Source organism: Miniopterus schreibersii (assembly GCF_964146895.1).
Source record: "Miniopterus schreibersii genome assembly, chromosome: 1".
NCBI lineage: Eukaryota > Metazoa > Chordata > Mammalia > Chiroptera > Miniopteridae > Miniopterus > Miniopterus schreibersii.
In genome coordinates, this window is record NC_138101.1 from 41,554,931 (window position 1) to 41,581,248 (window position 26,318).

At 38.5% G+C, this 26,318-nt stretch overlaps 1 protein-coding gene across 1 annotated transcript; it reads left to right on the forward strand.

The window, feature by feature from the left end:
* Positions 1–1,869: 1,869 nt before the first annotated feature.
* LOC308563995 (albumin-like) lies at positions 1,870–25,995 on the forward strand. The gene is made up of 15 exons (XM_081151709.1): positions 1,870–1,994; positions 2,494–2,551; positions 5,568–5,700; positions 9,618–9,829; positions 10,631–10,763; positions 11,697–11,794; positions 13,263–13,392; positions 14,782–14,996; positions 16,646–16,778; positions 17,888–17,985; positions 19,149–19,287; positions 19,858–20,081; positions 21,254–21,386; positions 22,003–22,070; positions 25,970–25,995. The coding sequence occupies exons 1-14, from the start codon at positions 1,916–1,918 to the stop codon at positions 22,042–22,044; spliced, it is 1,827 nt and encodes a 608-aa protein (XP_081007835.1). The 5' UTR covers positions 1,870–1,915; the 3' UTR covers positions 22,045–22,070; positions 25,970–25,995.
* The last annotated feature ends 323 nt before the right edge of the window (positions 25,996–26,318 follow it).

Below are 26,318 nucleotides of genomic sequence, written 5' to 3' on the forward strand. Positions count from 1 at the left end.
TATTTTCCCTATTTAGGAAGTTAGAATAGTTTCCTTTTTTCTTTTCTAATTTAAGTTTTGGGGCTAAAAAATAATTTTCTCCAAAGGAGAGAATTCCATAGGTATACATTCTTTATTTCTGTGGATGTGTGGCCTCAATGACAAGTCTGGTTGTATTATTCATGGGAAAAGCATATTTGGAAATAGTAGTCTACACAGTTCAGAGCTTAGCTCTTTAAGCATGTCTTGTTTCCATGCTAAGTCACTGGTTTGGCTAAATTTTTGCAAATATTAAAAAACCAAAATGTTCAAATGGTAAATCACACACAAATAACATGGTAGTGAATAATACGGGGTGGGGCAGAAGTAGATTTACAGTTGCTGTTATGGAAAATAATGCAATAACTTATTGTTGTTTTAATTTGCATCTCTCTGATAATTAATGATGCTGAGCATTCTTTCATATGTCTCTGGGCCATCTGCATGTCCTCTTTGGAGAAGTGTCTATTTAGGTCCTTTGCCCATTTTTTAATTGAATTGCTTGTCTTCCTTTTGTTGAGTTGTATGTGCACTTTATATATTTTGGAAATTGACCTTTTATCAGATGTATCCTTGGCAAATATAATCTCCCATACAGTGGGTTCCCTTTTCATTTTGATGATGGTTTCTTTTGCTGTGTAGAAACTTTTTAGTTTGATGTAGTACCATTTGTTTTTTCCTTTGTTTTTCTTGCCCTAGGCGATGTATCGTTTAAAATTCTGCTATGTGAGATGCCTGATACTTTGGTTCCTATGTTTTCTTCTAGGATTTTGAGGTACCGCATCAGACTTGCTAGAATGGCTGCCATCAATAAATCCACAAACAAGTGCTGGCAAGGGTGTGGAGAAAGGGGAGCCCTAGTACACTGCTGGTGGGAATGCAGACTGGGGCAGCCACTATGGAAAACAGTGTGGAGTTTCCTCAAAAGATTAAAGATAGAACTGCTATTTAACCCAGTGATCCCACTTCTAGGAATATATCCTAAGAACCCAAAACACCAATCAGAAAGAATATAAGCCCCCCTATGTTCATAGCAGCATTATTTATAATAGCTAAGATCTGGAAACAGCCCAAGTGCCCATCAGTAGATGAGTGGACAAAAAAGCTGTGGGACATTCACACCATGGAATACTATGCAGCTGTAAAAAACAAGGATCTTGTACCGTTTGAGAGAATATGGAGGAATGTGGAGGGTAATATGCTAAGGGAAATAAGCCTGTCAGAGGAAGACAAGTATGACTTTATTTCACTTATATGTGGAATATAATAAACAAAATAAACTGAAAACAAAATTGATTCAGAGACATGGGAGCATGAAACAGAATGATGAATCTCAGGGGGAGGGTGGGGCATAGGAAGAGATTAATCAAAGAATTATATGCATATATGCATAACCCAGGGACACAGATTATAGTGCCATAGGCCTGTGTGGGGTAGGGGAGAGGTGGAAGGGGTCAAAGGGGGAAAAAGAGGGACATATGTAATACTTTGAAGAGTAAAGATAAAAAAAGAATATAATACAACAATTAGTAAATAATAATATAAGAGATAACTCTGTGTTTTCTGAACACACATCTGTGTAAACCTACGTTTGCCCCACCTGGTAGGTACAGATTGTTTAAACTCTTAGGTAAAATTTGACAAGATGTTTTACATAACTTTAATGAATTGACAGGTGTTGTGAGGAAAACAGTTCCAGATGGCAAACATACGCAAGGGATTTAGTTAAACAATTTTTTGGCAAGAACATTAAGAATTTTATAATCAGTTGAGAGCTGTTAAAATGCAAAGATGAGTCTAGTTAATAATCTACAATGATTGGTGAAAGAAGTATATTAGTGCTAATTTCTCTCCATTCATCCTATCTTTGTTTTCCACCCCACAAGCCTTTGGCACCATGAAGGGGGTAACTTTCATCTGTGTTCTCTTTCTTTTCAGCTCTGCTTCCTCCAGGGGCCTGTTTCGTCGAGATGCACGTAAGAATTCTAGTTTTCTATTGTTCAAATTTATTTTGTTTTCCTAGTAAAAGAAAGTTTCAGTAAACCCAGCATCTTTAAAGAAGTAAGTTGTCCTTTAGCATTAAGTTCTGTGATGATATTTTGTATTTGTGAAGCCTTAAGAAGTTATATTTCTAACATCATAAGTGAAAAAAAAAAAAGGTGAGGATTCTTTAGTAACTGTAATTTCCTTTTACACATGAAGGAACATAGAGTGACTTAAACTTTACAGAATATCGTTGAAGATGGAATTCATAACTCCAAATTCTCAAAGCCCTGTACACTGCACCTTGATGCACTAAAACAACAGCAAATCCTGTGTTGCTAATCTTATAAACAGAGCTAAGATTTTCTGAAGGAATCAGAGCCCAATAGTTTGGAGCAAATGAATACCTAAGTCAAATGGAAAGAAACATAAACAGTAATATCACAGCCAGTTGTTTTCTTTGGTATTTAAACAAATCTTTTTCCTCCCCAGCCAATAGTCAGCTTGGTCATCGGTACAAGGATCTGGGAGAAGAGCATTTCAAGGGCCTGTAAGTGAAATACTGAGAAGGCAAATTCAGAGTTTCTAACAGCTTGGTTATTTTTATTTTTTTAAATTTATCTTTATTGTTGAAAGTATTACAGCTGTCCCATTTTTTCCCCCCAATTGATCCCTTCCACCTCACTCCCATCCCCTCTCCAGTCCTTCACCCCATTATGGACTGTGTCCATGGGTTATGCATATATGCTTATAACTTCTTTGGTTAATCTCTTCCCACCCTCCACCCCCCTTCCCTCTTTCCTCTGAAATATGATCGTCTGTTGCATGCGTCAATGTCTCTGGATCTATTTAGTTCATCAGATTCTTCTGTTCATTAGCTTCTTCTTAAAGAAGACCCTTCAACATTTCCTGTAGTGCTGGTCTGGTGGTGATGAACTCCTTTAGCTTTTCCTTGTCTGTGAAGCTCTTTATTTGACCTTCAATTCTAAATGATAGCTTTGCTGGGTAGAGCAATCTTGGTTGTAGGTTCTTGCTTTTCATCATTTGAATATTTGTTGCCACTCCCTTCTGGCCTGCAAAGTTTCTGTTGAGAAATCAGCTGACAGTCGTATGGGTGCTCCCTTGTAGGTAACTAATTGCTTTTCTCTTGCTGCTTTTAAGATTCTCTCTTTGTCTTTAACCTTTGGCATTTTAATTATGATGTGTCTTGCTGTGGGCCTCTTTGGGTTCCTCTTGTTTTGGACCCTCTGCGCTTCCTGGACTTGTAAGTCTATTTCTTTCCCCAGGTAGGGGAAGTTTCTGTAATTATTTTTTCAAATAGGTTTTCAACTTCTTGCTCTCTTCCTTTCCCTTCTGGCACCCCAATAATACAAATGTTGGGCCACTTGAAGTTGTCCCAGAGGCTCCTTATACTATTTTCATATTTCTGGATTCTTTTTTCTTTTTGCTCTTCTGGTTGGGTGTTTTTTGTTTCCTCATGTTCCAAATTGCTGATTTGATTCTAAGAGTCCTCTACTCTACTGTTGATTCCCTGTAAATTATTCTTCATTTCAGTTCGTGTAGCCTTCATTTCAAATTGGTACTTTATTATGTTATCGATTTTCTCAGTTATTTCCCCAATAGTCTGCTTAAACATCCTTATAAACAAAATTCTGAACTCTGTATCTGTAAGCTTGCTTGGATCTATTTCATTTAGTTCCTCTTCTAGAGATTTCTTCTGTTCTTTCCTTTGTGACCTGTTTCTTTGCCTCCACATTTTGCTGCTTCCAGGCGTTTGTTTCTATGTATTAGGTAGAGCTGCTATGTCTCCTGGAATTTGTAGAGTGGCTTTGTGTAGTAGGTGTCCTGTAGGGTCCAGTGGCTCAGCCTCCCCAGTCCCCTGAGCTGGGCCTTCTAGGTGCTCCCCTGTGTGGGCTGTGTGCACTGTCCTGTTGTAGTTGAGCCTTGGTTGCTGTTGGTGTCACTGGGAGGAATTGACCCCCAGGCCAAAGAGCTGTGAGGCCCAGCTATGAGCCAATGCAGCTGCCGCTAGTGCCAGGCCTGGGGCCGCTTATCAAGCCATATAGGGCCCGCTGCTGCTTGTTTGAGAGATTCTAGGAAAGTCCTAAGCATGAGGCTCGAGAGGCCACTTATACAGAAAAGCCCCTGGAAATGGCCTGGATGAGCTGCAGGTGGGGAGGGGCGGGGCCTCCGGGAATCCCGGGGCGGGGCTGAAGGTGGGAGTCAGGTGCTGGCGATTCAAACATGGCGCCTGCCTGCCGGCTGTGCGGGGAGGACTCGCCACAGGAGCCATGGCCTCCGCCAGCCCTTCTGCCTGGGAGGAAGCCGCCCCTCCAGCTCTCGCCCGGATCTCAGGCAGGTTAGTTCCCCCGAGTGTCCCGGGTCCTTTCAGGCTGCTGCCCGGCGCTGGGCTCAGAGGGAGCGTCCGAGTGAGTCCGTGCCGGGCCCTTTAGAGGAGCTGCTGGGGCTCCCGCGGCCTCCGCGACCCTCAGGGACAGTCCCCGCTGGGTTCACAGCCCGGAGTTGTGGGAGCATCTCTTTCCGGCCCTGGAGCCCTGGGCTGAGGGCCCGCTGTGGGGCTGGGACCCCTCATTCCTCCAGGATACCTCTGCCACCGAGATTCCCTCCCGGATTTCAAATGTGGTACTGGGTGTGGGCCCCTGGCCACATCTCCGGGACCCAGCCCTGCCCCGCCCGAGTCTCCGCCCCTCCTCCCGGTCTCGATGTTCCTTCAGCTCCCTGGTTGTGGGGCTTCTGTTCAGCTAGATTCCAGGAGGCTCTGAGTGATGGCAGTTCTGTATTTTAGTTGTGATTTTGATGTGGTTGCGGGAGGCGGCGGGTACAGCTGTTACCTATGCCTCCAGCTTGTTTCCCTTGTTCAGTACTTTAAACACAGCAAGTGCAACTGAGGATCAAAATGTTAAATTATATTTAATTTTAATTAATTTAACTATAGTCACAAGTGGCTGATGGCTACTGTGTTACTGTATGGGAAAGTGTAGTAGCTCCAGGATCTTACATAACCCTGATTGAGGGGAAAGACTTTAAAATATGCTTCCTTTCCCAGTACACACTCAAGTTCCTTTACCTAGCAAATAGATATGTGGTTTCTGGAGAACATTTTAATTTATTTTAATCTAGTAAAGAACGAGAAAATAGTTTATTTTTTCAAGGTCAATTTCATTTTATAGCCTGATTAATTGAGATGTGTGTGTGATTTTTGTTTTTTGTTTTAAATAGTCCCAGGGCCTATGTAATGCCCCTCATCTTAACAATTAGATCTATTTAGAATGCATGTTGCTTGTTTGCTTTGTATGTGAGCATCTACTCACATGCACACATATGTATTTAAACATGGTGGAAATACATATCCTCTTTGCTTAGAAAACCACATATGCCTGGTTAGGCCTCAGATAATTGCTAATGTGAATAGTCTTTCTGGATAATAGTAAGATGCATAAAATACTATAGAACATATACTGATAACACAATTTGTTCTCTAGCAGAGCAACCTACTTTATATTAAAGTTTTATTATACTACATTTTTCTCTGTCCTGTGTTTCAGCATGCTGGTTGCCTTTTCTCAGATTCTCCGGAAGTCCACATTAGACGAGATTTTAAAACTGACAAATGAAATAACTGATTTTGCAAAAGGATGTGCTCATGACCAGTTAGCTGAAAATGTTTGCAACTTATTTGTAAGTACATTGAGATTTTGTTTTCGTCTTTAAATTTATCTTTATTGTTGAAAGTATTACACATACCCCTCTTTCCCCCCCCCATTGACCCCTTCCACTCTGCTTCCCCCATCCTCCCCAGGTCTTCATTGCACTATTTTCTTCGTCCATGTGTTATGCATATATGCATGTAAGTTCTTTGGTTAATCTCTTCCCACCTCCCACCCCACCATTTCCTCTGAAATACATCAGTCTGTTGTATGCTTCAATGTCTCTGGCTCTATTTTGTTCATTAGTTTATTTTGTTCATTAGCTTCTTCTTAAAAAAGACCCTTCAACATTTCATGTAATACTGGTTTGGTGGTGATGAACTCTTTAGCTTTTTTTTGTCTGTGAAGCTTTTTATCTGACCTTCAATTCTAAATGATAGCTTTGCTGGGTAGAGTAATCTTGGTTATAGGTACTTGGTTTTCATCATTTTGAGTATTTCTTGCCACTTCCTTTTGGCCTGCAAAGTTTCTGTTGAGAAATCAGCTGACAGTCATATGGGGGCTCCCTTGTAGGTAACTAACTATTTTTCTCTTGCTGCTTTTAAGATTCTCTCTTTGTCTTTAACTTTTGTCATTTTAATTATGATGTGTCTTGCTGTGGGCCTCTTTGGGTTCATCTTGTTTGGGACTCTCTGCACTTCCTGAACTTGTAAGTCTATTTCTTTCACCAGGTAGAGGAAGTTTTCTGTAATTATTTTTTCAAATAGGTTTTCAATTCCTGGCTCCCTCTGTTCTTCTGGCACCCCTATGATTTGAATGTTGATACGCTTGAAGTTGTCCCAGAGGTTCCTTACACTATCTTTATATTTTTGGATTCTTTTTTCTTTTTGCTGTTCTGATTGGATGTTTTTTTGCTTCCTCATGTTCCAAATCGCTGTTTTGATTTTCAGCGTCATTTACTTTATTGTTGATTCTCTGTAAATTATTCTTCATTCCAGTTAGTGTATGCTTCATTTCTGGCTGGTTCTTTTTTAAGTCATTAATGTTCTCACTAATTTCCTTGAAATTCTCACTAAGTCTCTTGAAATTTTCATTAAGTTCTTTGAGCACCCTTATAACCATTGTTTTGAACTCTATATTTAGTGATTTGCTCGCTTTCATTTCATTTAGTTCTTTTTCTGGAGATTTTCTCTCTTCTTTCACTTGTGGCATGTTTCTTTGTCTCTGCCTTTTGGCTGCTTCCCTGTGTTTGTTTCTATGTATTAGGTAGAGCTGCTGTGTCTCCTGGAATTGGTAGAATGACCTTGTGGAGTAGGTGTCCTGTAGGGCCCATTTGCCTGAGCTGGGCACTCTAGGTGCTCCCCTGTGTGGGTTGTGCACATTGACCTGTTGCAGTGGAGCCTTGATTGCTGTTGGCATCACAAGGAAGAAATGATCCCCAAGCCAATCTGCTGTGAGGACCCTCTGCAACTTCAGAAGAGCTGCTGTGCAGGAGACACCCCTATGGAGCAGGATTTGCTTCAGTGATACTTTAGTGCTCACTGAGTCTGCCCCTTGAGTGTGTTACTCATGGATGTCATAGGGTTGTGATCTGACATGGTCTGAACCTGACCACCGGGTGCATTGTTCTGGGGCCTCCTGGGAGGTACAAAGTCAGCTTCTGCCCTACCCAGGACCACCCAGCATGAGCTACACAGCAATCTTCAGATGGCTGGTACTTGTGTTGGGCTTGGAGAGGCCAAGCTATGAACCAAGGAGGGCTGCCCCTAATGCCAGGCCTGGGGCCACTTATAGAGAGGTATGTCGCATGCTGAGGCCAGCTGCTGCTTGTATGAGAGATTTTAGGAAAGTCTGAAGCATAAGGCAAGAGAGACCAGTAGTATGGAAAAGCCACTGGAAATGGTTGGATGAACCTACAAGTAGGGAAGAGCAAGGTCTCAGGGAATCACCATGGCAGAGCCAGGTTAAAAAGTATGAGCCAGGTTAATGGAGGTTCAGGTTTGGCTCCTGCCTGACAGTTCTGTGTGTGTGTGTGTGTGTGTGGGGGGGGCTCATCAAAGGAGCAATGGCCTCTACCAGCACTTCTGTCTGGGAGAAGGCTCCCCTTCCAGCTCCCTCCCTGATTCCAGGCAAATTAGTTTCTCCCTAAATGTCTCAGGTTCTTTTCAAGCTGCTGCCCAGCACTGGAACTTAGAGGGAGTGAATCTGAGTAAATTGTGGGTGAGCCCTTAAAGAGGAGCTGCTTGGGGCTCCAGCAGCCTCAGCCTCCCTCAGCCTCAATCCCCGCTTGTTTTCACAGCCCAAGGTTGTGGGGACTTCTCTTCCTGGCACTGGAACCCTGGGCTGGGGGTCCTGGTGTGGGGCTGGGACTCATTGCTCCTCTAGGAAACCTCCATCAACTGAGATATCCCCCCCAGCTTTAAACCACCACACATGGGTGTGGGTCCAGCCAGTTTTGCCATTCTGCCCGGTGCCTCTGCCCCTCCTACAGGTCTCCATGTGCTTCTTCTTTAATTCCCTATTTGTAGGATTTCCATTCAGCTAGATTTCAGGTGGTTCTGAATGATGGTGATTCTGTATTTTAGTTGAAAATTTGATGTGGTTGTGGGAGGCAGTGAATACCATGTTAAGCTATGCTGCCATCTTGACTGGAAGCCACATTGTAATTTTCAATGTTATTTCTCCTAATTTTAAGTTATTCTAGGCATTAAAAAGGGAAGACATCCCATTTTGGCTTTCTCAGTTATTTCTAAATGACCATATTTGTAAGCAACACTCACAAATGGGTAGAGCCATTGTTTCTTCAGTGATAGAGACATTCTAGCTATGCCCACAGTTTTAAAGCATTTCTTTATTGAGACCACACACAATGGTCAAAGTGTATTTAAATGGAAATTTGTCATTTGTAAAAGTCTCTTTTAAATCTAAAGTTTGATTTGTTTTCATAGATGCTGATAGTGACAGCATGTTTTTTTAATCTTCAGAAAGCACTCAGCTGATTTCCACGATAATTTTGTTATCTGGGTAAAATAATACTACAGCTATATATTCCTCATTTTAGGAATATTCACACTTTTACCTGAAATAACATATTAGGGCATTCATATGTGTTAAAGGAAGCTGAGCTTTTCTTATTTCCAGATAAGCCTTCAATACAAGTGGAGGTGAATGTTTCTCTCATCACTCAATCTATATATACTTTTCTAGGTGGCAAGTCCATTTTTATTTATCATGAAGCCTTTTCTCCTTTTACTTCTCTTTATATGTCTCTTTCCCTTAAATCAGGATTAGTACTTTAACTTCACAAAATATTATGGTTCTAAATATGAATTTTTTTTAAATGTATTTTTTGAAAATTAATACATTTTGTCTTGAGCAGTATATTTTCCCTGGTGTTACAGTTGTTTTCATAATAGAAGTTAATGGGGATGGAAAGAATTCATTTAATGGAATGTGCTTTGAAGCAAATGTTTCTAGAATAAAAAGTTCTACATTTTAATGCAATAATAATTAATATATAGTGAATTGTGTTACTTCTGAGTCTTTAAATGGTATCTACTGAAAAGTTGGATCTCTCACAAAGGAGTAGGTCAAATGAGAAACTATCGTAACACTTTCTTCTCTAATGTGAATTCACCTGCTTAGAGGAGTATTTTTTCCTTGATTCCTCAGGTGAAAATTGGGGTGCCATTCATTCTTTAAGTCACTGACTGTCATTTTGCTCTTCTATTTTATCCACTGTAAATAACAGTGTTACAGTTACTTCTTTTAAAAGTACACATAGATGATCAAATCAAGGGAAACTCTCTAAACCTGAGAAAAAAAGGAGATTTTTATATGATTTCCTCACCAAGGTATGCTGGTGTGTTACATTTTAAATACTGTTCTTTGGGTATAAAGAAAATAAAATATTGCCCAGCCATCTGAAGCCCCCTGTCCCCCGTTTAGCACACCACTTTTGCATATAAACTGTGTTCAGTCGCATCTCTTCGTGCCTCCTATGGGGACATGGCTGACTGCTGCGAGAAACAAGAGCCGGAGATAAACGAGTGCTTCCTAAGACACAAAGATGATAAGATATACTTCCCTATAATTGTGATACCAGAGCCCGATGCAATGTGCACTGCCGTTCAGAAAAGTGAACAGAAGTTTCTGGAAAAGTAAGTAATCAAGTCTTTATGCTTCAAAATAAAAAATTATGAGATAGGCCAAGACTCAACTAGAATTACTATAACAAAAATATTTTCCACATTAAGACTTAGAGACTTTTGTTCTAATGACAGTTTTCAAAGAAGTAATATTTGATACTATAAAACTTAACACAATAAAAGATTTGACCAGTTATCTGTTGGAATTAATTGAAAGAGGATATGACCTGCATGAAAAACACTGACATGTATTAAAATATTATGGCCCAGCTGGTGTGGCTGAGTGGTTGAATGTGGACCCATGAACCAAGAGGTCACCAGTTTGATTCCCAATCAGGGCATATGCCTGGGTTACAGGCTCCATCCCCAAGTGGTAGGCATGCAGGAGGCAGTCAATTTGATGTTTCTCTCTAACCCTTCTCCTTCCTCTCTCTATAAAACTCAATAAAAATATATTTAAAAAAAATTACAATATTTTAAACAAAAATAAAAGTATTTGATAGTGAACAAGAAAAAAAATATTACAAATATATATGTTTATTGTCAGAATTAATTTCATTTTAGTCAATAACCTTATATCACCAATATTTAACTATTTTATATGTGTGTATATACTTTATACATATATGTAAGTTTAATCTTTTCATTGAATTAAAAAATGACAAAGACGTCATCAGGTGCAAATTGAGTTTAATTGGTAAGTTAGATGTCTATGGGCTTTTGAGTTTCTAGGGAAATCGTTGATAATTATTGTTCCTGTGATACTGTCTGCTACAGAAAAATGACTGCCTATTCTTCTTTTTAAAAATTTAGATCCTTATATGAAGTTGCCAGAAGAAATCCTTACTTTTATGGCCCAGAGCTCCTTTACTATGCTCAAGAATTTATAGGAGATTTAACAAAATGCTGTGAAGCTGCTGATAAAGTTGCCTGCCTGGGACCAAAGGTATGTCCCAGCAGAGGAAGACGAGAACCAGTTCAGACTCCAGCCTCAGATCTGGGGCTCGGTGTAGGGAACCTAAGTCTCTGATACAAACTTCTTTAGCTGGTGAAAAAAGCCTTCCTTACTCTCATCCAACCCAAAGATTTTCACCCCCTTGGAAGGCCCATGACATCGTCATTCCCCCTCTAAGTTCTGCCCCATGGATCTGATAGAGGGAGTCACTGTGTATGTATCTAAATATCCCTCCTCTTTTTGTATGAAATACAGAAACTCGTTTGTAAAATTGCACAGCAAAGGGCCACAGGTTTTGTTTACCTTTTCATGAGCCTTTCCTGTTGGGGAGGGAATTCAAAGTGAGAAGTTCACTGCATCTAGAAGCCTGGGTTTATTCATTCATTCCATAAATATTTATTACGTACTGGTCATCTTTTCTAGGGAGTTTATTGATGTGAGAGCTGGTGAAGGAGGGATTGAAATGAAATTATGCAAAATTAAGAAGTCAGTAGGATTATATTCCCTGGGATATTAGTGTAGTCCGTTCTTCTACCTTTCCCTCCAGCTCCCCTTTCCCGGCAATGCCCACATGCTGGTTCTACACTGCCTGGGGGCTTCCACTACGACCAGGCTGAGTTTTCCTCTAAATACATAGCAAAATAATTATTTGCCAATAGTGAGTATTTGGAAATTAGGTGTACAGTATATCTTTAAATTTTAATTTGTCATAGTTTCATCTGAACTTATGAAGGGGTGTTTCATATAGAATATTTTTTCTAACTTTTTTCATCACCATTTTTCCCCCATCTCCTCTTCCACCTTCATCTACTCTCCTAGGCCCCCTAATCACCACACTGTTGTCTGTGTCCATGAGTTCTTTCTCTCTTTTTGCTCTTTTTGTAGAATTTTAAAAAATGTCTTCCAAATTATTTCCTTTTGCAGATTAGTGCCACAAAGAAAAATGTACTGTCTGCAGCTTCCAGAGAGAATTTCAAGTGCTCCATTCTCCAAGCTGGTGGAGAAAGTGCTTTGAGAGAATGGTATTTTAACTTTGATTTTGTACTTTTAATGATGTAAAAGATGATGGCTTAGTTGACATGACTGTACATTTCTATGAGTTTTTACACAGTGCTTTCACATACACTTTTTTTGTTGTCTAAAAGATAGAAACTTAACAGAAGTGAAAAAGAGTATAAATGACAATTTGTCATTTTTTAATCATATTTTTTCAGAGTAGTAAAAATATTAAAGGCTATCTTTTTTGGCATTCTAAAACAGGTATTTAAACTCCAATTTATTTATGAAGACTAGGGATCTTATTCTAATGGTCCACAATTTTTATGCAGTTGTAGTCAGGGTCTGTTATTTTATTTTATCTCTCCACCCCCCTGCAATTATCTGAAACCGTCTGCTTGTTTTTTATGTTCTGGTAATTAAATTCAGCCATCAAGGTCACTTCTCATTTTCTCATACATTCAGTTCTATTCTTAATTTCTGTGTTTGCCTGGGCCTCTATTTTTATATAACTTCGCTGGTTCTAGGAGTATCCTTCAACATCTGAGCCAAGAAGCCCCACCCCAATCCCAATTCCCTCACTTGCTAATCAACAGTGAATCAACATGAACAGAGGATAAAATGAAAATAATAGACATTTTGCAAGGTTTCTAGAAACCATCATGTGAACTATCTTTGCCTGTCACCTTTATCATCTACACAACAAAATCAAAGAAATAATTAAACAAAACCCCAATGTCAAATAATGCACATTTAGACAGGCTGTGACTGGTTTTGGGGAAGAAGTATCTTTTATCAGATTTAGGCAACTCTGAAATGATTTGTGAAGGCCCGTGGATATTAGCCTTTTACATCTTGTCATCAGGCTAAGAGACTGTGCTGGATTAATTTCTTGGTAAAAATATGTTAAATTCTGTAATTTGCAAAAGGTGTGAAATTTCTTTTTCCAGAGTCCTTCAGAAATCAGGAAGAAGTCTATTTAGTTGGTAAAAAAAGATAACTGGAGTTTGTATGGCCCTTTCCAGTTTATAAAATGCTTTCATATACATCAAGTAATTTAATTCTCACCATGCCCTTTGATGTTGCATGTTGTTGTGACTCTGCAGGGCTGAAGCTCGGAGGGTCTAAGTAACTTGCCCAGGCTCACACGCTAATAAGCAATAAAGTCAGATCTGGGAGTTGGAAATGGGCTCCAAACGGGATGCTTCTCAGGTGTCACCTCTTTCAGCATCCCTCTTTGAGTTCTGATTTTATGAATTGCTGACTTTCTATTTGCCACACACTCTTACAATGGCTAATTCTGCCCTAAGAAAACATTTTGCCCTGAGATAATTTGGTTCAGAACTACCACTAAAATAAGAACTAATGAATTTTACAAATTATTTCTATATTTCACTTTGTCCTGAATTTTTGTGTTATAAGTAGTATTTTTCTAGTGCTTTCATATAAAATATTGCATGTTAATAAATTGTGATGGGGAAATTTTCTTTTTAGGTTCTTAGTTCGCCTGAGCCAGAAATTTTCCTGTGCTGACTTTATGACGGTTTCCAAATTGGTGACAGATCTTACCAAAACCCACAAGGAATGCTGCCAAAGTGACCTGCTTGGATGTGCAGATGACAGGGTAAGTAATCTTCAGTATTCTCTCTGGTAACTTTGCTTTAGTAACATTTTGTACTTGGTACAATGAATTTGTTTCGTATAATTGGTGACAGCTGACAGTGCATTGAAATTGTCTTCTATGTCTAATATGCTAAATTGTGGTACATTATTTATTTTTAATAAACCTGCCTATCCCACTCACAAAATGATATAATAAATACATTCACTAGTTTGTAGTGCCTTTCAGTCACATTCTAACTGAGAATAAAGGATTAAACTGAAGTAGGACAGCTGCAAAGGTAGACTTCTAAGATTTTTTGGGATGTGGGTAGAGTTGGAGAAGAGCTGGTATCTGAAGAGAACTTTAGAAATTATGTATTTTTTCTCTGTATATTCTCCCTTAATATATGAATATTTAGCATGCCATCTCTTTCCCCAAAATGTAAATATATGACCAAATATCACAATCTTCATCTCTCAGAACACTTTCTGGAAAATTTAAGGCAGATATTTTACATGGGTAAGTAGGGCCTGTGACTACGATTCTTGACTAATTTTCCCCAAATCCCTCAATTTTATTTAGTTATTTGGTTTCAAAATGCCTGTACTTAATGTTGAGGAATATTTGGAAAAACAATAATTTATATATATATATAATTTTCATTTCTCATTTAAATTTATTATTCTATATTAATTTCAGATGTACAACAGAGTAGTTAGAACATCATGTACCTTATAGTACAGAGTGGCCCCCTGATGTTTCCCACACCTAGTCATTGTGATACTATTCCCTATATTCCCTGTGCTGTAATTTACTTCTCTGTGACTATTCTGTAACTACAAATTTGTACTTCTTTTTTTTTTTAAATCCTCACCCAAGGATATTTTTTCCATTGCTTTTTAGAGAGAGTGGAAAGGAGAGAGAGAAACATTGACATGAGAGACGCATTCCTTGGTTGCCTCCTGCACATTCCCTGCGGGGCAGGGATTGAGCCTGTATCCGAGGAACTGCCCTTGGCCAGTACTGAACCTGGGACCCTCGGTCCTTGGGCTGATGCTCTAACCACTGAGCAAAACTGACTAGGGCCAAATTTGTACCTCCTAATTCCTTCATCTTTTTTACCCAGCCCCCTAATGCTGGATTTTAATTTAAAAACTTAAATGCCTTAACAGTAGAAATATAAAATTAATAAATGTTACTGACTAATTTTTAATCGAGTGGAAGTATTTTAGTAGTTCTATCTGACACTCTAGATTTAGAATCACAGACTGAAAATGTTCGTAGAAGGCAGGTAGGTATGTATGTGGTCTTAGTATACAATGGACATGTTCTGCCAACGTAATAAATGTTTGGAGAAGAAGTATAGTGATGTCAATTTATGTTGAACAATTTTCGTCAACTTTCTTATAGGCGGATCTTGCCAAGTACATGTGTGAAAATCAAACATCAATCTCCAGTAAATTGGCAGAATGCTGTAATAAGCCTGTGTTGGAAAAATCCCACTGCCTTGCTGAGATGGCAGGTGATAATTCGGTTACTAGCTTGGTCCCATTAACTACTGATTTTGTTGAAAATAAGGACGGTTGCAAAAACTATATGGAGGCAAAAGATGTCTTCCTGGACAAGTAAGTGGATAAAAAAATGACCCTTTCATAGCTTTTATATGGTCTGAGGATTTAGGAAACAGTTCTAGGCTTTCCTTTGGAGTGGTTACAATTGTTACCTACAATGCTGGTTTATCCTTCCCTCTCCGAGCCTTTAAAAGTTTTTGGGAAAAAATAGTTTTAAAAAATTGTAAAAAATAATACCTGCCCAAAAGAGAACAGTACAAAGTAATGAGTAGAAGTTTCTATCATTAACTCCCCTCTCCCTCATTCCTTACCCTTAGGGATATTTCTGGAAATACCTCTAGAAACATTTTGTATATACATAAATTATATACATATTATTTAATCATTCAAAGAGTATTTCTTGAACTCACCATGACGTATATGGGAGAATATGTGTCATCCATCTTTATATCTCCGTGTCTATCTCTGTATCTGGCTGCAGCACAGAGGTATAAACAGAAGTATGGAGTCTGCTACCAGGTGCTTTATATTTGTTTGTAAAGACCAGAAGCTCAATAGCATGACAAGGTGGCGTACAATTAAATGATAAAATTAATGATTATGTAAAATCGATAAATGGTGATAAACTTTGAATTTTTATTGTTGGATTGCAATAGTATTCTGTGCACTGAATAATATTTTATAAAATTATGTACCCTTCAAGATTTCACTCATACAGAGAGGAAAATAAAAATTTAAGAATATCTATCACCTATCATCTATCTATATCTATCTATATCTATCTATCTATATCTATCTATATCTATCTATCTATCTATCTATCTATCTATCTATCTATCTATCTATCTATCTATCTATCTATCTATCATCTATCTATATCTATCTATCTATCATCTATCTATCTATCTATCTATCTATCTATCTATCTATCTATCTATCTATCTATCTATCATCTATCTATATCATCTATCTATCTATCTATCTATCATCTATCTATCATCATCATCTATCTGTCTATCATCTATCTATCATCCATCTATCATCAATCTATCAGAATCTTTTTGAGATATAGTCCAAATAAAACAAAGTATACATAATAACAGGAGTCATTTCTTAAACATTTAATAAGTGCCAGTGTGTGTTATGCATAAATTATGTCATGTGTTTCTCACAATCCACCTTATGAGATAGATCCTATTATTATCTCCATTCTAAAGAGAAGGAAACTAAGGTTCTGATAGTTTTAATAAATTGCATAAGGTGATATAGTAAAATAAGTGTGTTAGAGCAAGGATTTGAATGATGGTAGCTTAACTCTGAACCCCTAGGCTTTAGCTACCAACCTTTACTTGCATGGGTTTAGTCAAATTGAGACCGTTGGGATATGAGTTATTTATTTATTTTTTAAATATATCTTTATTGATTTCAGAGAGAGGAAAGGAGAGGGAGAGAGAGAGATGGAAACATCAAGGATGAGAGAGTCTTGATTGGCTGCCTCCTGCACACCCTCAACTGGGGATCGAGCCCGCAACCCCGGCATGTGCCCTGACCGGGAATCGAACCCTGATCGCCTGGATCCTAGGTTGGCGCTCAACTGCTGAGCCACGCCTGGCTGAGCAGGATATGAGTTATGCTTGTGGTTATTAGGTCATTTTTCTTGCTTCTTTATTCAACTAAGTCTATTTTATTTTCATCTTAATTAGGTTTTTGCATGAGTTCTCAAGAAGGCATCCTGACTATTCTGTCTCATTGATACTGAGACTTGCCAAGGCATATGAAGCTACACTGGAGAAGTGCTGTGCCACCGGTGATGATGATGCATGCTATTCCAAAGTGGTAGGTTTCACAAAGGAAACATGAAATGCAGCTCTTTGACTGGTAATTCCAATAATAAGAAAGAAAAATAATGCCAGAATGCAAAATGTTACATAATGCAATTGAGGCATTCTCTTGAGATAATTTCAATTTTGTGCTCTTAAACATTTTAGGAAAAATGGCCTCAATAGAATGGTTAATAAAACCTAGAATAGTCTAGAAAAAAAGGCTTTGAGGAGAGCAAGCTCAAATTTCACAAAATCTTGACAGTATCTTTCCTCATTTTTACACTCTTGAGAACAAAATAAGACAAAGTAAATGTAAATGTTAATTAAAACAGATGTAACCTAGATATGAAGAAAATAACCTGATTTCAAGATTTATCAAGTATCAAGAATTAACATTTTAAGGAAGTTTATGAAATCAATTTATTCAGATTATTTTCAAGTCTTTTTGAAAGGTTAGCAATGGTTTTATAAGAAACTAAGTAAGGAGAGGAAATCTATTCTGGAGGATTTTCTATTATATTTTGCTATGCTAAAATGGGATGTTAGCAGGTTTAGGATATTTAGCACTTTTAATATATGTGGTGGTTTCCCAGCTTTTTTGCTCTACCAAGAAACTGCTATCTGCCAGGCACCATGCTGGATCCCATGACCAAGGTAAAAGCTCTTATTTCAGAGAGCTCAGGATCCAACTGAAGAGATGCCTTAAAAATAATACTGCTTATAATCATAGCTGTAGTTTACTGAGCTTTTACTGTGTTCCAAGCACTGTCATAATTTCATTAGCTCAGGTAGTTTTTAAAGAGCATTCTCTGAGGTGTGTACCATCTTCATCTCCATCTGAGAGGTGACGTTTCTAAAACTTGGTGATTGGAAGTAAAGTTCCACCCCTAGAAGATGAGTCAGATGACCTGGCTCAAATACCAGCAGTCACACTCTGAGCCTGAATATTCTTAATCACTTCTGTGCAGTTTGGAGGCACTGTAACACGTTTGGCATCAAAGGTTCAATTATATGTCTTTGGACAGAAAGGAAGAAGGCTCTCATTCTGCCTATAAGGGTGAAAAACAGCCTGCACCTGGTCCTCGGGTGGAATCCTATAAACACAATTCTTTAATCTTTTAGTTGGATGAACTTCAGCCTCTTGTGGATAAGCCACAGGAATTAATGCACAAAAATTGTGAAATTTTTGAAAAAGTTGGATGGTATGGCTTCCAAAATGCGTAAGTATTTTGTTTTTGACTAATTTTTTTCTTGATCAGTTTTTAATTTTTAAAGGCTTTATGTATATACCAGCTGTTATACAAGAAAATACAGCATTTCTAATCCCTCTCCATCAAGAAAGACCGGAGAATGAGAGAGAAAATAGTCGATGGGTTGAAGAGGCCTATATTTGAGTGCAGTTTAAAAAAATTAGCCTCATGGAATGGGAAGGAAAGTACTAAATCTTGGAATATAGGAACTGAGGATGCCCTTTGAAGGTTAAGGAATAGTTTATGGACAAACAAAAGAAAGCAATGCTTTCCAGAGTAGGAAATAGTTGGATTTGAATAGCAGTGGCTGAAGAAGTGCTATAATATATAAGTTGATAGACTAGTATCCTGATGTAATAGAACCTTTCCTGTGGAGGTAAAGACAAGAAGGGACACCTCATTAGGTAGATACTTACTGTTCAACTTACACATGTCAGCACTCTTCTAATGGTGGGTGCTAGAGGTAACAATAGTGAACAAGTCTCTTCCCTTGAGTAGATTACAGTCACACATTGACTTTCAACTGGAATTCTTAATGAAAGATTGTTCCATGCTAGATATCATCCTAGGTTGATGGCATACCTTATGTCTTTTAAGTTAATCCTTGCCCCATCCCTATTGAGCCAGGTACATGTCCTCCCATTTTATAGATGAGAAAACTCATCCATATTTTTCAAATTTAGCACAGTGCTTGATTAATGGGTGGGCAAGAGTAAGTTTACAGTTGTGAGTATGCTAAACACAGAGTTAACAAATCTATTGTAATAATCATCACCTGCATGTCTTCTCCATATGCACAACTGTAAACCTACTTCAGCCCAGCCCTGCATATTAAGTTCTCAGTAGATTTTACAGAAAGAAAGAAGCAATTAATAAATACATTGTCACTGAATTGTAGTAAGTTAAGTCACTTCCCTAAGATTATACAGCACAGGTGGAATTCAACGTTAGGCTTAACTAGTTGCTTAGGACAAGTTCTCCCCCACTCCACCCCACCAACCTAAAGATGGCGATAATTTTATAATTGGAAAGTTATTGTAATTGATTTTGTCTAATTGTTGTTTGCTTCACCTACTATGATAGAAAAAATAGTTTCTTGCCTGGCTGAAAACACATGGACTATTTTATTATAGGCTGGTGATTCGTTACACAAAGAAACTACCGCATCTGTCAACTCCAACCCTTGTGGATCTCTCACACAAACTAGCAAACATGGGCAGAAAGTGTTGTAAGCTTCCCGAATCACAAAGGACGGCTTGTTCTGAAGACAATGTGGGTCTTTTAAAATATAATAAGTCAATAATGATGAATTTTTGCCTTGAGATATTTACAGTTAACTTTCAGAAGTAGGAGTGAAATTTGTGTGTGTGTGTGTATGTGTGTGTGAGTGGCAGCCAGGACTTGGTTGCCGACATTATCCTGACCATCAGAATGAGGACTGAGATAAGATCCTGAAGATGATAAGTTGTTTTGGAAAAATTCCATGAATTTTTAATGTTTCATCCTGGCATTTAAATTTTTTTTTACTTTTTTGGGGGGTCTTTCCCTTAATATTAGTATAAGACCGCTTTGTCCCCACTCCAAAACATACCTTAGGACTCACTTGGAATTATTTTAATCAATTATTTTCTCAAATTAATTATTCTGCAAGTGTAGACATATCTAAAAGGGAAAAGACTTTTAAAAGCCCCTTATTGTTTGTAGTAAGGACATGACTGCCTCAAATCAACCTTCCATTCATTGTTGCTAATGAAAATACAGCACTTCTTTTGGTTCATTGGAAAGTAGTAGTTCATGGAAAACTTTTTATTATGCTTCTTTTGAGTTTCTGCTCTACTTCAGCTGTCCTCAGTCGTGAACGAGTTGTGCTTGGCACATGAGAAGACACCAGTGAGCAACAGAGTTACCAAATGCTGCACAGAGTCATTGGAGAACAGACCGCCATGCTTTTCTTCTCTGGAACTTGATGAAACTTATGTTCCCAAAGTATTTCGTACTAATACATTCACCTTCCATGCAAATGTATGCACACTTTCTGAGTTTTCGCGACAGGTCCAGAAACAAACGTGAGGAGCATTTCATTACTGCATGTTTGTAATCTTGATAGTGAGAACTGTCAATAGAGTGGGTAACTTTTTCTGAAGTAGTGATTAAATTCCTTAGGAAAGATTATTTAAGTATTGGCCTTGTTAAGGTGATAAAAGTGTCAAAAATAAAACAGACAGATTTTTGTTTCCTTAGTCAAACAAACAAAAAAATGCAACAACAAAACTATATTATAATTTTGCCTAGAAATCATTCAGAATAATCCTGTGGATAAAGGCCGCAGTAGAAAAATATCTTAGCACAGGTCCAGTAGAAAAAGCTGAACAATTAACTGGTTCATTTGTGCAGATAGCAAATTAGTTAGCAGCAATCTTAGAAAAACTTATTTCTAGGCATAAATGATTATTTTAAGTTTGTTCTATGGCAACCCACAGGCAAGGCAAACCTCCAAGATGTAACTTTTGAGAATGGGATTTGGATGAAAAATGTCTAGAAATGCGAGTTCTGAAGCTTGACTCCCTACTGCTGTTACAAGGGGTTAGAGGTGCAACGTAACGTTGTTGTGTCTGGTGCGTCCTGACCGTGGCCACAGACTTAAGAGGGTTATTGCGAAACTTACTGTGCTCACAGACTCTCACTGTCTGTGCAGATGTCAGTGAGAGAGAACCACCAGCTCCCATGAGCTTGGATGGTCTTGTTTCCCGTGGCCTCGCACTATTCATTTTGAGTGGGCCAAATTTCAAAGACCAAATATATAGCTTCTTGGATTAGAAACTTTTAAATGGAGTCCAAGAGAATTAAGCTGTTAAGGATCACTTTTAGCTCTTAAACTGCTGTAAACTTCCATATGGCATAAATTTCAAAATTTGAATAATTTCTGAATGCAATGACAGAATCCTTTCCAGAGATTTAACTGAACAGAGATTTATTGACAGTACAGATGTTGACAGTTGACATCGGTGATGTTGTTTGGCCCTTCCACCCGCCCTGGGAAGGCAGATTTCTCCTCCTTGTGCAAACGAGCCTGCTGAACTCCACAGTGGTGAGCCTGGGCCTACGCTCAGAGCTGCCTGGCTCCGAGACTTAGAGAATCAAGCGACAGCTCTACAGCCTTTACCATCTCCGTTTTCCTGTGTGTGAGTAACCTCTTCTCTTCTCTGTTTTGCTTTGCTTTGTTTTCGTTTAAATGCAGTTTACTTGTGGAGCTGTTGAAACACAAGCCCAAGGCAACCGATGAAAAACTGAAAACTGTTATGGATAATTTCTCAGCTTTTCTACAGAAGTGCTGCGCAGCTGCTGACAAAGAGGCCTGCTTTTCTGAGGAGGTGCTGGAGTCGTTTTTATTTTAATATATATAGTGTTAAGGCTAAGGCTCAGGGGTCTGTATATCTGAAGGACACTCAGTACATGTGGGACAGGAATCTTATTCTACATACAGTTGTCTGAAAAAATGACTTAAATTAGCTCTTTTTAAAAAAATCTTCTCTACTGAAGTATATTATTAAAAGTTTGCAGTATTTGTTCTGTTTCCAAAGTTGGGTCATTTATGAATACAGTTAGATATATTCAGAATTTCTGAAATCTTCTGGTAGAGGCATCACTAAACCAGAACTTTAATTTATTTAAGCATTTTCTTTAAAAGTTCTGGTTTGTGATTTGGTGGAATCTGAGTGCTTGATTTCACAGGGAGTGGGGAAGTTTAAATTTAAATATCTGAGTCATTTAAAATTTTTCCTTATGACTTGACAGTAATGTTTTTAGTTTTTTGGGCACAATGGGTGTCAGTAAGTTTCCTTCTAGAGATTCTAGTGCTAAGCTGGAATTAAAGGATGTGAAGCATGGAGAATTACTTTGTAGTCATCAATGGATGTATAAATGTTCATTTTTATCCAAATAATGGTACTACTACTTCCCCTAAATCTGTCATTTCTTTGTATTCAGGGTCCAAAACTTGTTGCTTCAAGTCAAGCTGTCTTAGCCTAAAAACAACACAATCACAAGCGTCTCAGGTAACTATTCTGGATTTTCTTTAAAAAATTAATTATAATAGTTAATATTAAAAGAGCTAAGAGCCACATGGACTAGTGCCAATCACTGTTTTAAGGTCCTTGTATATATTAACTTATTTAATCCTCAAAATAGTTGCCTGAGTTGAGTTCCATTATTATTTCCATATTTCTGATGGGAAAATGAAAGCACAGATCAAAGCATAGACTAAGTAGTTTACCCAAGGATCACCCAGCTGGTGAGAGGTGAAGCCACAATTAAAAAATCAAACCAGAGCTTGACAGTTAATCACTGTCCTGTTCTGACCTAATGTGACACAGTAGACAGAGCCATTCAACTAAGCAATGATTCACAGTGGATTACTTCAGGTATTAGGCTGGACAATTCATGTTTTTGTAGGTTAAAAACAAGTTGAATGACAATGACTTCACAAGGTTCAACCTACTAGCTCAATAACAAATTAATGTTATTGGAGAATATGAGAGATCTGCTGTGTGAACTCCTACTTAATAGTAAATAATGTGCTACTAAGTTTCCAGTCTGTCGGCATGCTAAGATTTAATAGAATTTCTCTTCTTAGGACAAAAAGGTCCACTTTAGAATTTAGGTGTTTGACTGTAAACATGGTTTATTCATTTTGGTTGTAATATTTTTGGGGAAATTAAAAAATAGTATAAACTTTATGTTTTAAAACAAGTAGTCCAACCATTAAAAATAATCTTTATTGAGAATATTACAGATGTCCTTCCTCCCCCACAACCCCCCTCCACCAGGAATCCCACCCTACCCCAGGCCTTCACCACCCTATTGTCTGTGTCCATAGGTTATATATATATGCATATAACTTTTTTGGTTACTCTTTTCCTGCTCCCCACCCTCTTCTCTCTGAGATTCTTCAGTCTGTTCCATGTTTCCATGCTCTGGTTCTATTTTATTCATCAGTTTATTTTGTTCATTAGATTCCTTGTTTGTTTGTTTTGTTTTTTAGACTCAATTGTTGATATATATGTATTTATTGTCATTTTATTGATTATATTTTTTTATCTTTTTCTTCTTCTTCTTAAAAAAGACCCTTCAACATTTCATGTAATATAGGTTGGGTGGTGATGAACTCCTTCAGTTTTATATTGTCTGTGAAGCACTTTATCTGACTTTCAATTCTAAATGATAGCTTTGCTGGGTAGAGTAATCTTGATTGTAGGTCCTTGGTTTTCATCATTTTGAATATTTCTTGCCATTCCCTTCTGGCCAACAAAGCTCCTGTTGAGAAATCAGCTGACAGTCTTATGGGAGCTCCCTTGTAAGTAACTAATTACTTTTCTCTTGCTGCTCTAAAGATTCTCTCTTTGTCTTTAACCTTTGGCATTTTAATTATGGTGTGTCTTGCTGTGAGCCTCTTTGGGTTCATCTTGTTTGGGACTCTCTGCACTTCCTGAACTTGTAAGTCTATTTCTTTCCCCAGGTCGGGGAAGTTTTCTGTAATTATTTTTTCAAATAGGTTTTCAATTTCTGGCTTCCTCTCTTCTTCTGGCACCCCTATGATTTGAATGTTGATATACTTGAAATTGTCTCAGAGGCTCCTTACACTATCTTTATATTTTTGGATTCCTTTTTCTTTTTGCTGTTCTGATTGGGTGATTTTTGTTTCCTCATATTCCAAATCGCTGATTTGATTCTCAGCATCCTCTAGTCTACTGTTGATTCTCTGTAAATTATTCTTCATTCCAGTTAGTGTATCCTTCATTTCTGACTTTTTTTTTTATGTTGTTGATGTTCTCACTAAGTTCCTTGAAGTTCTCATTAAGTTTCTTGAGCATCTTTATAACCATTGTTTTGAACTCCAAATCTGGTAGTTTGCTTGCTTCTATTTCATTTAGTTTGTTTTATGAAGATTTCTTCTGTTCTTTCACTTGTGGCATGTTTCTTTGTCTCTGTCTTTTGGCTGCTTCCCTGTGTTTGTTTCTATGTATTAGGTAGAGCTGCTGTGAATTGGTAGAATGACCTTGTGGAGTAGGTGCTCTGTAGGGCCCAGTGACTTAGCCTCTCCATTCACCTGAGCTGGGCACTCGAGGTGCTTACCTGTGTGGGTTGTGTGCACTGTCCTGTTGTAGCTGAGCCTTGATTGCTGTTGGCATCACTGGGAGGAATTGACCCTCAGGCCAATGGGTTGTGTAGACCAGTTGCAACTACAGTGGAAGAGCTATAGGAGCATGCCTGTGGATCAAGACTTGCTTCAGTGATACTTTGGTGCTCTCTGAGTCTGCCCCTTAAGTATGTCACTTGTGGATGTGGTAGGGTTTTAATCTGGCATGATCTGAAGCTAATTACTGGGTGCACTGTCTCTGGGGCTCCTGGGAGGTACAAAGTCAGCTATGGCCTGTGCCCTGCCTGTAGCCACCCAGAATGAGCTACAGAGTAATTTGCAGATGGTTGGTACTTGTATTGGGCTTGGAGGTGCCCAGGAGAGGCCAAGCTGTGAACCAAGGCAGGCTGCTGCTAGTTTAGGCAGGACACTTCTTATCAAGAGGTATAGGGCATGCTGAGGCCAGCTGCTACTTCTTTGAGAGAATTTAAAAGACTCTGAAGCCTGAGCCAGGACTTGCCATTCAAATGGAAATACCACTGTAAACAGCTCAGGTGGGGCTGATAATTAGGTGGTGAGGGGTCACAGGAAGTCACCGGGGATGGGTGAACAGTCTAAGCTGGGTTGTTGGAAACTCATATGTGGCGACTGCCTGTCAGCACTGTGGCAGGGAGATCTCAGCAAAGGAACAAAGATGTCTGCCAGCACTTTTGTGTGGGAGAAGGCTGCTCCCCAGTTCTTTCCCTGATGCCAGACAACTTAGCTCTTCCCTGTATGTCTCTGGGTACTTTCAAGCTGCTGCCCCAGCACTGAAGCTTAGAGGGAGTCAGTCTTAGTAAGTCTGTGCAATGGCTCTTTAAGAGGAACACCTGGGACTCCAGCAGCATCGATGTCTCTCAGCCAAAAAGTCTTGCTGGTTTTTACAACCTGAAGTTAAGGGGACTTCTCTTTTCTGCACTGGAACCCTCGGCTGAGGGTTCTGGTGTGGGGATGGGGCCCCTTTCTCCTCATGTAGACCTCCATGGCCAAGGTATCCCTCCTGATTAAAGAAACACAGCACTTGGGTGTCAGACCAGCCTGTTCTGCACCTCCAGACCTCTTACCAGCCTGTGCGGCTTCTTCTTTAATTCTTTAGTTGTAGGACTTCAGTTCAGCCAGATTTCAGGTGGTTCTGAATGCTGGTGGTTTAGTTGTAATTCTGATGTGGTTGTGGGAGGATTCGAGGGCTGCATTTATCTACACCACCATCTTGACCAGAAGTCTGTCCAATGATTTTTAAGCATAAATTCCTTTTATATTTTCCAAACTGAGCATGATGCTTATTTCACTACTAGACTTTAACTTACTCTTTGCCCACATGATAATACCTACATATTGTGCATTCATGCAAGGAAGAAGTTCGTATCTCTGCAAATTTGGTTGTTTCAAATGTTCGTTTTAGTCTTAAATGGCAAGATTTTCTTCCTAGAGGTCTTACTTGGATAAGACACCTTGCTTATAATTAATGTAGGTAAGGAATAGGTGTTAAGTAAATGATCCTGAGAAGTGATGATGGAAGCCTGTGACTTTGAAGCCTGAGGAGTATAAAGACACCAGTGATAAAGAGAGGACTTTACAATACTTAGTGGGGGGTCCTCTTCCCTAGCTCAGCAGAAGAATTCAGCTGCCATGAGCCTAGGGCAAGCTTGAATTATTTTCATTGGTGAAAACTGAAAATTGCAGAAAGACTTTCTAAGCCATTTGGCATTCATTTAAATATATTGGAAAAACACATGCCATTTTACAAATGATACTTATATTGGTACTTTTATTTTTCAGCTTACACTGAGAGAAAGAAGAAGAAATGAAGACCCAAAGCTTAACACCTGTTTTTCCTTTCGTTTGGTGTAAAACCAACAGCCTATCTAAAAAAACATACATTTCTTTAAATATTTTGCCTCCTTTCTCTGTGCTGCAATTAATAAAAAAAATTAAAAAACTAATATTATTGTTCAGGACTGTTATTTTTCAAGAATAGTTGCCATCCTGAAAATTTTGTAAGTTCTGTAAAAGTCTCACTGTTCTCTTTCCCCCACTTCAGTGGAGGACTTCTCATTCCTAATGGGCTAATTTATTAATAGAAACATTAATACTCTTCTGAGTTGTGGATTATAAACATTTAAAGATC